General features: G+C 42.6%; 1 protein-coding gene across 7 annotated transcripts in view; it reads left to right on the forward strand.

Annotated features, from left to right (window-relative positions):
• TNPO1 (transportin 1) overlaps nt 1–17,607 on the forward strand; it is a 560,536-nt gene that overhangs the window by 440,905 nt on the left and 102,024 nt on the right. For all 7 annotated transcript variants that reach the window (XM_033929167.1, XM_033929193.1, XM_033929150.1 and 4 more), the window contains exon 20: nt 10,096–10,191. In XM_033929167.1, coding sequence (XP_033785058.1) covers nt 10,096–10,191 — 96 coding nt within the window. The remainder of the gene's footprint in view (nt 1–10,095; nt 10,192–17,607) is intronic.

The following is a 17,607-nucleotide window of genomic DNA, read 5'->3' on the forward strand; positions in this document are numbered from 1 at the left end:
AGGGAGCTGCGCTGAATGCCCTGCGCTGCTCTCGGTGCTCATAGGCTCCCTGCGATAAAAAACGCTATTGCGGTTTAGTAAAAGTGGGCCATAGTGCAAAATATAGACAGCAGATATAAATTCTCAAAACGGACACATTTTGATCACTAAATTGAAAATAAAATCATTTTTCCTACCTTTGTTGTCTGGTAATTTCATCAGTCTCTGATTGCACTTTGTTCTTCTGACTGTACATCCAATATTTATTCTCTTCTTTCAGCCTCCTGTATACTTTATCTCCTCCAGATCTCATTCCCTCCCCCAACTTTTTCTTTTTCACCCTACCCCTTCTTTCTTTCTCTCTCCATGCCCCCTTTCTTTCTGTATGTCTGTCTTTCTCTCTCTCTCTCTCTCTCTCTCTCTCTCTCTCTCTCTCTGTGCCCCCTTTCTTTCTGTATGTCTGTCTTTCTATCTCCCATGTCCATGCCTCTCCCTTTCTTTCTTTCTCCCTGCCCTCCCCCAAGCCACCGCCATCGGGGAACTGACCGCCACCGAGTTCTGAGCTCTCCCTGCTTCCCTTCCCTGTAAAGAGGACGATGAAGCGCTAGGCCGACTAACTTTCACCATCTGACATCAATTCTAACGTCGGAGAGGAAGTTCCAGGCGAGCCAGGCAGTGATTGGCTGGCCCAGAACTTCCTTTCCGACGTCAGAATTGATGTCGGGTGGTGAAAGTTGGTTGGTTCTGCGCTTCAGCGTCCTCTTTACGGGAAGGGAAGCAGGTTGGGCACCACTGCTCTAGACGGGCTGTGAGCCGCACTAAAGAACCGCAGTTTGCTGACCACTGAACTAAGCCAACAGATTAACTGTTCTCTAACTGTATCCATGACATCCTGTTTATCTGTCTTGTCTGTTTTGTAAGCTCTTTCGAACAGGGACTGTCTTCTTTGTGACTGCACAGTACTGCGTATATCTGGTAGAGCTATAGAAACATAAAAGCATAGAAACATGATGGAAGATAAAAGCAAAATAGCTCATCCAGTCTGCCCATCCGCAGTAACCATTATCTCTTCCTCTTTCTAAGAGATCCCACGTGACTATCCCAGGCTTTCTTGAAATCAGACACAGTCTCTGTCTCCACAACCTCTACCGGGAGATTGTTCCATGCATCTACCACCCTTTCTGTAAAAAAGTATTTCCTTAGATTACTCCGGGGCCTATCACCTCTTAACTTCATCCTGTGCCCTCTGATTCCAGAACTTCCTTTCAAATGAAAGAGACCTGACTCATGCGCATTTACATTACATAGGTATTTAAACATCTCTATCATATCTCCCTTCTCCCACCTTTCCTCCAAATTTTTTGTTGCATCTCCACATAGAATTTCACATGAACCATCAATTACTATAGACGCAACACTGTATATAATTAATCCAACGATTAAAATACTGGGAGTTGTTATTGATCAACATTTGACCATGAAAAAGCAAGTAGATGCTGTGGTACAAAAGTGTTATTATACACTATGGAAGCTGTGTACCATAAAACCATAGTTTGAGTTTTCTGCCTTTAAACTTTTAGTTCAATCATTGCTGCTGAGCCTTCTTGACTATTGTAATATAGTCTACTTAACATGTACCAAGAAAGAGATGGCTAGGCTTAGACTAATTCAGACCACGATGGTAAAATTGTTTTATGGTCTAAAGAAATATGATTATGTGACACCCTTTTACCATGAATTGCACTGGCTTCCGGTAGAGGCTCACGTTTTGTTTAAATTGGGTTGTGTCTGTTACAAAGTTGTGTATGGCATTGCTCCAATCTATATGACTGATAGATTCCTCATAACATCCTATAAATATAGAAGAGGATCACATGCTTTGTTTATTTTTCCATCGGCTCAAGGATGTAAGAGTAAGAAATCTTTGGAACATACATTAGCATTTCAGACTGCTTTCTACGAGAGGGAATTTTGACCATTGTTGCGTAGTGCTTGTTCTTATAAACACTTTAAAACTCAATTGAAAACTTACCTTTTTTCAAAGTATCTGGCGAATTAAGCTAAATGATTCCTATGTTATTTTATTATTAATCTTCTGTTAATTGCGTTGAACTTACGATATGCGGTTTATAAGTACGATGTTATATTATGTTATGACGAAAACCATGCACCATTTTAATAGCCTTCCTCTGGACAGACTCCAACCTTTTTATATCTTTTTGAAGGTGCAGCCTCCAGAATTATACACACTATTCTAAATGAGGTCTCACCAGAGGGCAATAATACCTTGTTTTTCCTACTGGCCATATCTCTCACTATATGCACTCTAGCATCCTTCTAGCTTTCGCTGTCACCTTTTCAAACTATTTGGCCACCTTAAGATCATCACATACAGTCGCACACAAGTTCCGCTATTGTGTTGTGCACTTAAGTTCTTTACCCCCTAAACTGTACCGTTCCCTCGGGTTTTTGCAGCTCAAATGCATGACCTTGCATTTCTTAGCATTAAATTTTAGCTGCCAAATTTCATTCCAAATTTCAGACCACTCAAGCTTCAGCAGGTCTTTATTCGACAAGATCCACCTTGAGTTTTCAACTAGGTCACCTCCCCTTTCAGCTGTCCACTCTGTCAACCTCCCTTCAATCTTGCCTCATTTTCTTCCTTTTCTGAAATCAATGAAGAGGAAACTGCACATTTTCTCTCCTCCAAATTTGATTTGGCCTATTGAATTGATTTTTTGATTCAATTCACTTTTCCCACCCAATTGGGCGGGAGTTTTAGGGGCTTTTTTTTTTCTCCCAAACATCCTGGTGGGTTTGTTTTATAGACCAGTGTCTCGCAAATTTTTTTGAGCTGGGGCACATTAAACCTGGTGTCCCCTGCTCGAGACACCCGGAAGTGTGCTGGCATCGATATGATGATGTCACGCCAATATCAGTGCATGCGCAAAGGCCCTTGAATCAGGCCTTGCACTGAGAGAAGGGCCAACAAAGAGAAGAGATGCCAGCGTCGGGAGATTGCTTACAGGACATGCCTCTCTTCACGAGAAGCATGTCCTATAGACAGTCAGCCGATGCTGGCACCCTCCTCTTCCCCAATGTCAGTGTTCTCCCCAGAAATGTTTCCCAGCCGAGTGGCACAAAAAGTAGCCGGGCGGGAAAATTTGGTGGTGGGGAAAATTAAATGTGCACTATTTTTATTAGTTAATTGTTATTAATTACTATATTTTCCAATGCTCAATATGACTTTCTTTTTTAAGGTTTGACACTTAGGCAGTGTTCCAGTAGCATTTAAGCCACCATTGGAAAAAAAGTAATGCAGATCCTCATATTCCAACCTGAGTAACTACTGGCCAGTATCAAACCTTCCATTTCTTTCAAAACTACCGTACTTGAGAGAGTGGTAGTGAACCAACTTCAAATTCATGTTGAATCAGTTAATGCTTTGCATCCCCGGCAATCTGGTTTTTAAGACATAGTAATTCTGCCACAGCAAATACACTGAAGCCCATAGGAATTGAATGGACTTTGGTGCATTTGCCATGGGAGAATTGCTTCTGTGGCTTTGTAAAAGAGGCCCTTACTGAGTGCTCCATAGTCACCTAGACCAGTGTTTCTCCACTTCTTCAAGCCAAGTACCCCCTAAGTCTAACAAATACCAACTGAGTATCCCAGCCAAAGCTCCGCCCCTGACCCAACCCCATTATAATAGTACTAAGTGTAATGTAGTTTCTTCCATTCATTTTTCATGTACACATAATATAATCATATTCACAATGGTAACCACAAAATTTTTTTTTAAAACCCCACAAAGCACACTGTATGTAGAGAAAATGATAATTTTAATGATAATTCAATCAGAATTACTTATAAACTATGTATAATTATTTTAAAAACCCTATATAACAAGACCCCTGCATTTTTATTTAGGTTTCTAATTCCATATACTGCAAAGAGAATTTTACGGTCTAGTGAACAAAATTTATTATCTATTCCCTCACTAAAAATTATTAATATGAGACGACAATTTATCTTTTCTTGTACTGCACCGCAGACTTGGAACGCCCTCCCTATTTTTTTACGGGAGGAGAAGGAGTTTGGGAAATTTAAAAATGAGTTAAAAACCTTCTTTTTCAAAGATGCCTTCGCAACCTAATTTTACTATTTTATTGTCTTATTTAACTTTGCTATACTTTTGTTAATTATTACCCCTTTGTATTTTCCCTTAATGTCTTTTCTTTATTTTAAGAATTGTATTTCTTCCCTCCTTACCCATTGTTTAGTAATGTTAAATTTAATGTAAATTAGCCCTATTTAAGTATTTGTACGTTTTGTTTTGTCCCCTAAACAAATGTGAATTTTAAAGTGTATATCGCTTAGAAATCCTGATTAAGCGATTAATCAAGTCACCTAATAAACTTGAAACTTGAACTTGAAACTTAATAATTATCATATATATTTGTTTTATTTTTCAAAGAGGTCAAGGCAGATGATTTTAAAATATGCAATGTCACCTCAGTAACAACTATAGAAAAATAAACAAATATAGTGCAAAATATAGACAGCAGATATAAATTCTCAAAACTGATACCTTTTTTACCACAAATTGAAAATAAAATCATTTTTCTTACCTTTCTTGTATGGTGATTTCATGAGTCTCTGGTTGCACTTCCTTCAGACTGTGCATCCAATATTTCTTTTTCTTCCTCCTGCATGCTTCCTCTCCTCCAAACCTCATTCCAATCCCCAACCAACATCTCTCTCTATCCCTTCATGAGTCCAACTTTTCGTCGTCTCTCCGCCCCCATTGGCAACATGTCTCCCTCTCATTCCCTCCTCTGCTGCAAAGGGAGTGGAGAGAGAGAGATCCAGGTACATTTCTCCCACTCCCTCTACTGCCACATCCAACATTTCTCCCTCCTTTCCACCAGTGCAACATCTCTTTCTCTTTGCCTCCTGAATGCTTCCTCTCCTCCAGTCCTCATTCCCTCCCCCAACCAACATCTCTCTCTCCCTCCCTCCACGAGTTTAACTTTTTACTCTCTGCCCTCTTCCCTTCCCCTGAGTGTGACATTTCTCCTTCCCTCCCCCATTCATCTCACTCTCTTTCTCTCTCCATGAGCCTAACACTTTCTGCCTCCTGCATGCTTCCTCTCCTCCGGACCTCATTCCCTTCCCCAGCCAACATCTCTTTCTGTCCCTCCATGAGTCCAACTTTTCTTCCTCTCTTCTCAACCCCTATTAGCAACATGTCTCCCTTTCTCTCCCTTCTCTGTTATGATCTTGCATCTCTCTCTTCTTCCTCAGGGGGCCCTCTGTCTCTTCTGTCTGCACCTCCCAAAGTCCAGCATCTGCCTCATGTCATAGAAACATCATGGCAGATAAAGACCAAATGGCTTATCCAGTCTGCCCCTTTGGTCCAGCCCCTGTCTTTCTTCTGCTTACAACCCATAGAAACATAGAAGATGACGGCAGATAAGGGCCATAGCCCATCAGATCGGCCCACTCTACTGACCCACCCCCAAGTCTATTATCCTAGGGATCCCACTCCTGGTGACAGGTTCCCTTGGCTTAACCCTCTAAGGAATCCCACATGGGCATCCCATTTGCTCTTAAATTCTTGCACGCTATTTGCCTCAATCACCTGCACCGGGAGCTCGTTCCAAGGATCAACCACTCTCTCGGTGAAGAAATATTTTCTGGTGTCACCATGAAATTTCCCGCCCCTGAGTTTGAGCGGATGCCCTCTTGTGGCTGAGGGTCCTTTGAGAAAGAGAATCTCTTCTTCTATCTCGATACGGCCGGTAATATACTTAAACGTCTCGATCATGTCTCCTCTCTCCCTACGTTCCTCGAGTGAGTACAGCCACAAATTTTTCAACCTTTCCTCATACAATAGATCCTTGAGCCCTGAGACCATTCTGGTGACCATCCGTTGCACCGACTCTACTCTCAGCACATCTTTTTGGTAGTGTGGCCTCCAGAATTGCACACAGTATTCCAAATGAGGTCTCACCATGGTTCTGTATAATGGCATTATGACTTCCGGCTGACGAAACTCCTGCGGATGCAACCTAACAACTGTCTTGCCTTAGATGAAGCCTTCTCCACATGATCAGCAGTTTTCATGTCTGCGCTGATGATCACTCCCAAGTCTCGTTCTGTTGAAGTTCTAGCTAAGGTCTCACCATTCAAGGTGTAAGTTCTGCACGGATTTCTGCTGCCGAGGTGCATGATCTTGCATTTCTTAGCGTTGAAGCCCAGCTGCCAGGTCGAGGACCAAAGCTCCAACAAATGTAGGTCCTGTGTCATACTATCGGGTGAATTGCCGTCTCTCACTATATTGCATAGTTTGGCATCGTCAGCGAATAACGTTATCTTACCTTGAAGCTCCTGAGTTAGGTCACCTATGAATATGTTGAAAAGGAGCGGGCCCAAGACTGAGCCCTGCGGTACTCCACTGGTCATCTCTGATATTTTAGAGAGGGTACCGTTAACTACCACCCTCTGAAGTCTGCCACTCAGCCAGTCATTGACCCATGTAGTTAGTGTTTCACCCAGCCCCATTGATTTCATCTTGCTCAACAGCCTGCGATGCGGGACACCATCGAAAGCTTTGCTGAAGTCTAGGTATACGACATCCACGGATTCTCCCAAGTCTAGCTGTTTTGTTACCCAGTCAAAGAAGCTGATGAGATTGGATTGGCAGGACCTACCCTTGGTGAATCCGTGTTGACTGGGATCCCGTAGATTCTCCTCATCCAAGATTGCGCCTAATTTACATTTGATTAGTGTTTCCATGAGTTTGCATACTATTGATGTGAGACTCATCGGTCTGTAGTTTGCAGCCTCTGCCCTGCAACCATTTTTGTGCAGTGGAACGATGTTAGCTGTTTTCCAGTCTATGGGGACTCTCCCCGAACTTAGGGAGAGATTGAAGAGTCCTGATAGCGGTTCTGCCAGGACATCACGCAGCTCACTGAGCACCCTGGGATGTAGATTGTCCGATCCCATGGCTTTGTTCACCTTGAGTCTTGCCAGTTCGTAGTAGACGCTGCCAGGTGTGAACTCGAAATTCTGAAACGGGTCTTCCACGCTGGGCCTTACCTGCAACTGCGGACCGTGCCCTGGTGCCTCGCAGGTGAAGACCGAGCAGAAGTATTCATTCAGTAGTTCTGCTTTATCAGAATCTGATTCTGCGCAGTTTCCCATCTGGTTTTCTAAGGCTTACTATCCTGTCTGTGTACTTTTTCCTATTACTAATATACTTGAAGAAGGATTTGTTCCCTTTCTTCATGTTCTTTGCCAGAGTCTCTTCCACTCGAAGTTTGGCCTCCCTGACTGCCATTTTGACCGCTGCAGACCTCACCCTATGTTCTAGTTTAGCTTCCCTAGTCTCTGTTCGTTTGTAGGAAATAAATGCTTTTTTCTTCTCCTTGACGAGGTGCGAGATTTCTGCGGAGTACCATTGGGGTTTGTTGTTTCTCCGTCGTTTGTGTACTGACTTAATGTAGAGGCTAGTCGCTTCATGTATGGTAGATTTTAGGGATGACCACAAAGCTTCCACATCATCGGTCGTAGCTTGGTTCTGCAGTGTCCGGTGGACGAAATCTCCCATGCGTTCGAAGTCAGTGCCTCGGAAATTGAGTACTTTTGTTTTCGTGTTTGATCTAGAGAAACCTTTCCTGAGTTAGAACCACACCATGTTGTGGTCGCTGGAGGCTAGCGTATCTCCTACCGAGACCTTCGAGACGCTATCCCCGTTGGTGAGTACCAGGTCCAGGATCGCCTGGGCCCTAGTGGGTTCCAATACCATTTGTTTGAGTCGTGCTCCCTTTATGGATGTTAACAGTCTCCTGCTGCCGCTGGTTGTTGCTGAGTATCCCCTCATGTCTAGCATTTGTTCTCCTTTCTTCCAGGTCTTTCTCTGCCTCTCTTTCTCTCCTTTTCTTCCTTCCTTCCTCCCTCCCTCCTTGGTCCAGAATCTTTCCACCTCTGCAGACTCTTTCTCTATCTTCCCTCTATAAACCCCTAAGTTCAACATCTGCCCCCCTCTCTTCTGCCTCCCCTTTGTTTCAGGTTTCTTCCTCTCTCTATCTTCCTTCTGCTAACATTTTGAGTCCTCCCACCTTTGTTCCAGGTCTTTCCGACTTTCTCACTCTCTTTGACAATGTAACATAATGTCTTACTGTGTCCTTGTTACAAGCCCCAGAATTGGACTAAGGTCATTCTCTCAATTCATATTGGCTAGGCACCTTCTTTAGCTAGTAACAGAAGATGAGATCAAGAAAAAACAAACAAACTATAATGCTGTGAGCCATTCAATCCTCCCCCCACAAAAAAAAGCAAAAGATAGAAATATTCAAGAAGGTATGCCACAAGCACAGAAAATCCCAAATTATACGATAACTGAAAATCAACTGGAGTTTATGGCACGGTATCAAGAATTAAACTAAATAAATAGGTTTTCATAGTCTCTGTTTCAAATGAGAACATTCAGATTAACATTAACAATTCAAGATATTTTATCAAAGATACCAAGTCATACTCATTCGGGGACCGGACTCCCCTCCCCAGGAACCCTGGCATCTCTTCTTCTTTCCTCATCTAGCTACTCTAGACCAATCCCGCAAGGTGGCATATCAATTGAGTGCAGGATAAAAGCACAGCTACGCCTTTGGAAGGACAAAACCACTCAGGACCGGACCTTGTGGCTACTGTTTTTTTCCCAGACCTTGCAGCGGCAGTGGATACCATTTTTAGTTACGAAACCATCCCGCAACTTTCCTTCACCCATGCCACAATTTCTCTCCTGCCGAGGCATCCTGCCTTGCCGAAAACAGGAACTAGCATCAAAGGAGGGTGGGTCACCGGATAAGAAAAGCGGTGGGGCATGTTGTGAGCAAGGAGCACTAAGGGTCACCTGATTGACTGGCGTATGCCTGTGGCAACCTCCACCTGCAGCCAGATGCTGCTTATAGCAGTCACCAGCCATACCCACGTGCAATAGAATAGCTGATGGCTTTTGATGTTGCTGCATTAGTCTGGGCAGAGATACAATGCTGAGATGACAGCCGGGCGCTCACCTAAATTAGCCGGGTGGAGCGCCCAGCTAAAACACTCTAGGGAGAACACTGCACTTGTGCAGAATGTCTCACCTATTTCACTGGAAAAAGAGATTATGTACTTACCCTGGTAAGCTCTTTTCCAGTAGATAGGTGAGACATTCTAGACTTCCGCCATGTCCTTCCTTCACCTGTCTGTCTGTTTATGCTTCTCTTCTCCAAGTTATTTCTTGGATGTCAATCTTCCCATGGGCTGGAAAGAATCTGTATATATGTTCCTGTTTTATGAATGGGTCGTTTTTGAGCTCCTTTGATTCATTTGTTGGCTGTTAATGTTTGTATATTAATTCTTGAGCAGAACTTTTGTTTATGGATTTGATTGCCATGGATGTCTCTACTTCTGTTTTTGTGAGGTGGCTCTCAGTGCTTGGGTACTAACTACAGATGGAGTCAGAGAGCACAGTGAAGTAGAACAGAGTCGCAGAAAAAATCTTGAGTGGATTCCTTCTGCATATGGCACACAGCCATTGGGACACAATCCACTTGTCTAGAATGTCTCGCCTTTCTACTAGAAAAGAGCTTACCAGGGTAAGTACATAATCTCTCTTAAATTGTCCATGTTACTTTCTCCCAGCAGGTAACAAAACGGAGTCCAGCAGGATATAAATAGTCTTTATAGTTCTGCCTTGGAAAAGATCATAGCTTTGATTGTTATGGTACTATATATGTTTAATGATGATGCTTAACGCTGTTCCTTACTAGAAGGAAAGGCTCCAGACCTAGGAAATATTTGCAGAAGTACAACATGGAGTCCAGTTCACATATTTCATCCAGTACTACTGTCTTTGTACTAGAGAGTTGTGCGGGGACAGAAATCCCATCCGTCCCCGCCAAAGTCCCACCCATCCCCACCCGTCCCCGTGAGGAATCCCTCCGTCCCCGTGAGGAATACGTGCGGTGAAATGAGCAAGTTTTGTTGGCACAAAAAGTATGCTTAATAATAAGTTCGGCTTTACTGTCTAACCTCTTATTTTCTGTAAATTTTTTCCAGGTATTGAAATGCAGCCTTATGTCCCAATGGTATTGCACCAGCTTGTAGAAATCATTAACCGACCCAACACACCAAAGACATTATTAGAGAACACAGGTACCATACAGCAGAATTGTTGATGGTTCTTTTCAGAAGCTGAATTATCTTGGAAGCAAAACCACAATTTTAATATACCTTACTTTCTCATATAGCAAAAGATGCTTTATATTTTGCATAAGGTTTTACAAGCCTCAGTTTTCTACTCCACATTTATATCTAGAATCCAAAAGGTTTATTTAGATTCTTAAATGTTTTGAAATATATTGTGCGCAAGTATTAGATACAACAAATAGGCAGGTGTTCTAATTCTAGCTTGAAAGAATCCATTGAAGCATGGAAGATAAAACAAGAGTTTTATTAGTAGTTAAATTAAAATGGTGCCTGACACAGCCATAACTCACCTTGCATGGGCAGCTTCAGGGGCAATACATACTGTAATGTAGGACAAATAACATAAATATAAAATCATAAATAAGCATAATATAACACAAATAATTGTCTAATCTTATATTCAGACAATTGAATAAGACCACTGTAAAGCATGACATATAGAGTGAACCACAATAAATAATGCTAAATTAAAAAGGGAATAATAAATCCAGAAGCAGTGTTTAACGTGCAAAGTACATACACTAACTACATGGGTCAATGACTGGCTGAGTGGCAGACTTCAGAGGGTGGTAGTTAACGGTACCCTCTCTAAAACATCGGAGGTGACCAGTGGAGTACTGCAGGGCTCAGTCTTGGTCCCACTCCTTTTCAACATATTCATAAGTGACCTAACTCAGGGGCTTCAAGGTAAGGTAACGTTATTCGCTGATGACGCCAAACTATGCAATATAGTGAGAGATGGCAATTCACCCGATAGTATGACACAGGACCTACATTTGTAAAGGGGAGGTGTAAAGGGGAGCTTTGGTCCTCGACCTGGCAGCTGGGCTTCAACGCTAAGAAATGCAAGATCATGCACCTCGGCAGCAGAAATCCGTGCAGAACTTACACCTTGAATGGTGAGACCTTAGCTAGAACTTCAACAGAACGAGACTTGGGAGTGATCATCAGCGCAGACATGAAAACTGCTGATCATGTGGAGAAGGCTTCATCTAAGGCAAGACAGATGTTAGGTTGCATCCGCAGGAGTTTCGTCAGCCGGAAGCCTGAAGTCATAATGCCATTATACAGAACCATGGTGAGGCCTCATTTGGAATACTGTGTGCAATTCTGGAGGCCACATTACCGAAAAGATGTGCTGAGAGTAGAGTCGGTGCAACGGATGGCCACCAGGATGGTCTCGGGGCTCAAGGATCTATCGTACGAGGAAAGGCTGAAAAATTTGCGGCTGTACTCACTCGAGGAATGTAGGGAGAGAGGAGATATGATCGAGACGTTTAAGTATATTACCGGCCGTATCAAGATGGAAGAAGATATTCTCTTTCTCAAAGGACCCTCAGCCACAAGAGGGCATCCGCTCAAACTCAGGGGTGGGAAATTTCATGGCGACACCAGGAAATATTTCTTCACCGAGAGAGTGGTTGATCCTTGGAACGAGCTCCCGGTGCAGGTGATCGAGGCAAACAGCGTGCAAGAATTTAAGAGCAAATGGGATGCCCATGTGGAATCCCTTAGAGGGTTAAGCCAAGGGAACCTGTCACCAGGAGTGGGATCCCTAGGATAGTAGACTTGGGGGTGGGTCAGTAGAGTGGGCTGACCTGATGGGCTATGGCCCTTATCTGACGTCATCTTCTATGTTACTCGTATATTAATAAACATATAAAGTGAGTCTGAATTCAGAGTACAGCTCTTAACATATCCTTATGGAGTGTATCAATTACTTCACCAAAAGGTAGTACTGTGAAGAATTCAAACCAGATAATTAAAATTTAACTTTATGTCATCTAATCAAAATTGAAACCTTAAAGGGGGTGGAGAGCAAAATCATTACTAAGGCGCACTAGCCATTTTAGTGCTCGCTAAATGCTAACACGTTCATAGAATATAATGGACTCGTTAGCATCTAGCTTCCTTATAGCACATAATAATTATTTGTTATGCTTATTTATGATTTTATTTATTTATTTAAAAGATTTCTAACCTGCTTAACCTAAGTGGTTTACAAAATACAAACAAAACAAACTCATCTAAAATGTGTATAATTCACCTGCCTACTGTCTGTTTATGCTTTTCCAAGTTGATTCTTAGATGTTAGTCAGCCCATTGGCTGGGAAGAATCTGTATATATGTCACTGTTTTATGAATAGGCAGCCTACTCAATTAAAAGCCTCCATAAACAAAGTTGTTTTCAAAACCTTCTTACATTTCTGAATTTTATATGCTCATTTATGATTTTTTTTTGTCCTACAGTATGTTTTGCCCCTGAAGCAGTCCATGTTGAGTGAAACACGGCTGTCATTTTAACTACTAATAAAGTTCTTGTTCTGTCTTGGATGCCTAACACACATTAAACATCAGTTCTTAAGGTTTCAACACTAGTTTGGGGTAATGAAATCACAAATTTTTATGATATGCATGAATGGACATTAGCTAGTGTTGAAGCTTCAGATTAGAGAATGACATAGGGACAAATTTTTCCCCATCTCCACAGGAACTCATTTTCCCCTGTTCCTGCGGGAGCTCATTGTCCATCCCTTCCCCACGAGTTCTTTTCCTAATCCCTGCCTCCGGTTAAGGCAGAGTTTACAGGAATGGGACAGTGACAGCAACAAAACTCATGGGGACGGGAAAATTGAGTTCCTTTGGGGACGGGGACACATTTGTCCCCGTATGTCATTCTCTACTTCAGACTTCTGATACTTTTTCCTTTGCATGTGGCTAATATATTTTGACATTGAAAGAATTTGTACTTGTTTTTAAGTATTGAGCCTTAAATATAATGCCAGATTGTATTGTTAGCTTAATGTGTTCAGTATGGGAGTAATTTTATAAGCGGATGCCCCATGTCCAAGTAGAAAACAGAAACCTGTTTACAAAGGCAACATAGAGCCCACTTAAAAGGCTCCCATAACCTCTGGAAATAATGCAAAAATACCAGCACCATAAACTTGGAGTAAATATGTGTATGTATAAATGCCCACTTAATTTTTTAAAAATATATACATATATTATAACTCTGCCCAAATTAACCCCTGGGATCACCTGTGATCAGTATGGATATAATTCCATGCAGTCTTGTAGGCATGTGTTTATATATATTTACACACACACACACACACACACACACATATATATATATATATATATATATATATATATATATATATATGTGTGTGTGTGTGTGTGTGTGTGTGTGTGTAAATAGCTGCACAGCATATCAAAAGGCATTTGCCATGTGTAAAACTGACTTTACATGTAGAATAAAGGATATAAAATTACCCCCCTCTTCATATGTTTGTCTATTCTGTGTGTGAAGAAAAATGACCTTGTAAAATTCTAAAGAAAAAAGACATATTAAGCATTCATTAAATATATGCTAAAATCCTGAATGATTTGGGACAATGTTAGCATTCCCTGGAATGAAGGTTGTATTGTTCCTATATTATACAAGAAGTCTTTGACTTGCCTCTTTAAGACTGAGATTCACATTTGGAACTTTGTCTTAAGGATAAGACTTGTTGAGTCATACTAAGGACTATTGAGTCTAGCTTCCTGTTTGGATAGTGGCCTATCTAGGTCACAAGTACCAGGCAGATAACAAAATGTTGCAAGATACCCACTAAATTTCCTAAGTAGTTTTTCTATCATGTACGAGAGCCGTCTTCCAAAGGTTTGGCAGGAACCTGTCCCCCTTTTACTAAGGCACGTGCTAAATGCTAATGTGTCCATAAAATATAATGGACGTGTCAATGTTTAGCGCACGCTAAATCAGCTAGTACGCCTTAGTAAAAGGGCCTCTGTGTTAGCAAGGTTGTTCAGTTCTAGTATATAGTACATTAGTGAAGCAAATAAATGTACCGTATTTTCACGCAGATAACGCGCACCCGTGTATAACGCGCACACGGGTATAACGTGCAGAAACCACGATTTTATGTATAAAAACTTTTGTATACCGCGCTCACGGGTATAACGCGCGTGCAGCCCGACTGTCCTTTCGCCCGCCCCGACTCTCCTCTGGCCACCCCGACTCTCCTTTCGCCCTCCCCGACTCTCCGTGCGCTGTCCCGACTTGAAGGTCTGTCCCCATCCTGAAAGCCTGATGCCCCCCCCCCCCCCGACGTCCGATACATCCACCCCCCCCCCCCCCCCCGGCAGGACCACTCGCACCCCCACCCCGAAGGACCGCCGACTCCCCATGGTCGGGTTGGGCCCATGTGCCTCAGGCCGCGCCCCCAGGTGGGACCTAAGGCTCCAGGGCCTATTCTGATTGGCCCACGCGCCTTAGGCCCCACCAGTAGGCAGAGCTTTGGGACGGATGGGCCAATCCGGCCTCATTCCGTCGTTGGCTGCCTGCCGGACAGGCGGGTTTGGCTCCCGTCTGTCCGGCCAACTACCAAAGGTACGGGGAAGGGGGTGGGGGTCGGCCAGGGGGGTCGCGGGTCGGCTGGGGGGGCGGTCGGAGGTTCTTGGGGGGGGCGGTCGTTGGAGGGAGGGGGGTTTGCGTCGAGGGCAGGAGGGCCTGGGATCCCTCCTGCCCGTAATGTAGTGCGGGGTGGGGGTAGGGGGTCGCCGTGGCCAGGAGGGTTTGGGCTCCCTCCTGGCCCGATATTGTCGGGGAGTTGGGGAGTCGGCCGGGCAAGAGGGCTTGGGCTCCCTCTTGCTCCGATCGTGGATGCGGGTGCGGGTGGGAGCGCGTGCGAGCGGTCGTTCGGGGTGGGGGTGCGAGCGGTCCTGCTGGGGGGGGGGTGAATCGGGCATCGGGCGGGGTGGGAACTATGTAGAAAAACTTTTGTATAACGCGCGAGGGGTATGCGCGGTAGGTAAAAACACGTATAACGCGCGCGTTATATGCGTGAAAATACGGTAAGCCTTTCTTGGCTGTATATCTGATATTCTTCCTTTTTTCTTTGTATGTACTGTATTTATAAAAGCAATACAGTTGTCTTCAAAGTTTTATTTCAAATATGCAGTCACATTCCAACAGTTAACTTGCAGTAATAATTACTATAAAATAGTGTAATCATTGATTACATATGATTAAAATGGTAATAGTCTACAAACTTAGCTGCCATAATGCAGTGTCCTTTCAAATTAGAAAGCATCTCAAGTGGCATATGTGTGTGTTACTGAGGCTTGTACCCTTTGCATTTTAGAAAGCAATGTTTAAAGTGACCCTTCCATATTACAAAAAAAGTAGCCTAGGGTTTATAACTAAGAATATTTCTCCTCACTGCAGATTACATATTTTTTCATGATCTATATTTTGTTCTGCTTCATGTGATGGTATGGCTACATTGTCTCATTGTTTGTAGAGATAAGAATGATAGTTGTGAAGTAACAAGCTCTTTGCAGTAACTTTTATACTGATTTTTCCATAATTACACATATGATGGAAGGGAATCTTTAAGGAAAATTGCTGACTGCATGACACTTGCAGGTACTGTTGTGTATAATAGAAACAACAACAAAAAAAACCACCACACACACATTTGACTGCATTCTCAATTTAAAATTCTTATATGGATAGATGTGATCATACTTTGCAATTACATAGGGAATTGGAGACTAATTTTCCCTGCCTCCTCTGGATCTCTATCCCTGTCCCTGCAAACTCTGCTCCTCTCCCTGCCTCATTCCTGCAAGCTCTGTCCTTATCTGCACAAGCCCCAAACACTTTAAAATCATAAGTGTTTGAGGCTTGTGCAGTTAAAGCAGAACTTGCAGGAATAGGATAGAGCAGAACTTGCAGAGATAGGACAGAGATATTAAGATTCCATAGGGACAAATATATATCCCTGTGTCATTCTCTACTAAACCTCCCCCTCCCCCCTTAAGGTTACTTGTCCAGTACTTGCAGCTGGCATGCATCTGAAGTTCAAGCATTTATTTCTATGCTTGTTGCCAGAATATGAAATTAAAATCTACCTTAGTTTTTTGTTTTTTTAATTGGAGTATTTTATGTGTATGCATTATTGTAAATGTTCAGTGTGATGTACTTTGTGGTAAAAGTTTGTTGTAGGATGTTCATAGCCTGCTGTTTTGCATTGGAAATTAGAATTAATATTAGAAGATGCATTTTCTTTGTATTAGAGAACAGTTGTTTTTTTAAAGAACTGTAAGCAATTAATGCTAGCAATTGACATCTACAGTCATGTGAAAAAATTAGGACACCCCATAAAATATTCAGTTCTTTCTTAAGAAATGTTCACATATCAATGTCAAATCCTTTTTTATTTATTTATCTCTGGAAAAGAAAGTGATGTAAATGCAGGTAAACAACAAAACTTTTCCTTGATTTACTCATGAAACAAGATATCCACAAAAATGTGTATTCTAACAGGAATAAATTAGGACTCCCCCACATATCTTCCCACTTAAAGTGGCTTAAATCATACACAGGTGCACCACATCAGGTGCAAATGATTAGAACATCATCGCTCAGCATTTTGAAGGAGGTTTGCCCTAATGAAACCTCAGACATTTTGTTTGGTGTGCTCATGACTGCTGTGATGAGAGTGCTGTGATGAGAGTGAACACCATGGTGAGATCAAAAGAGTTGTCTTGAGTCCTTTAGAAAGAAGATTGTAGCAGCTTATAAGTCTGGTAAGGGTCCAGAAAATAGTGTACAAGTGGAGGACTTTCCAAACAATTGCCAACATGCCCAGGTCTAGCTGTCCAAGCAAGTAGACTCCCAGAGCAGATGGCAAGATGCTAAAAGAAGTCTCCAAAAACCCTAAAATGTCATCACGGGACCTACAGCAGGCTCTTGCTACTGTTGATGTGAAAGTTCATTCCTGTACAATCAGAAAGAGACTGCACAAATTTAACTTGCATGGGAAGTGTGCAAGGAAGAAACCTTTGCTCTCTAAGAGAAACATCAAGGCCTGACTGAAGTTTGCTAGAGAGAATGTAGACAAAGACTTCTGAAATAGTGTTCTATGGGGCAGATGAGTCTAAAATTGAATTATTTGGACACCAGGAAAGAGGACATGTTTGGTGTACACTAAATGCAACATTCCAGGAAAAGAACCTCATACCAACTATGAAGCGTGGAGGTGGAAGTGTCATGGTTTGAGGATGCTTTGCTGCAGCAGGACCTGGCCAGCTCACTATCAGAATCCACCATGAATTCTACCATGTATCAGAGGGTGCTTGAGGAACATGTGAGACCATCTGTAAGAAAATTAAAACTGAAGCGGAACTGGGACCCTGCAACACGACAGTGACCCAAAGCATACCAGTAAGTCTATTAAGGGCTGGCTGAAAACTAAGAAATGGAGAGTCTTGGAGTAGCTGAGTCAAAGCCCTGATCTTAATCCCATCGAGAAGCTGTGGGGTGTTTTTAAAAGGGCTGAATATGCA

This window comes from Geotrypetes seraphini, chromosome 1 (genome assembly GCF_902459505.1).
Source record: "Geotrypetes seraphini chromosome 1, aGeoSer1.1, whole genome shotgun sequence".
Classification (NCBI taxonomy): domain Eukaryota; kingdom Metazoa; phylum Chordata; class Amphibia; order Gymnophiona; family Dermophiidae; genus Geotrypetes; species Geotrypetes seraphini.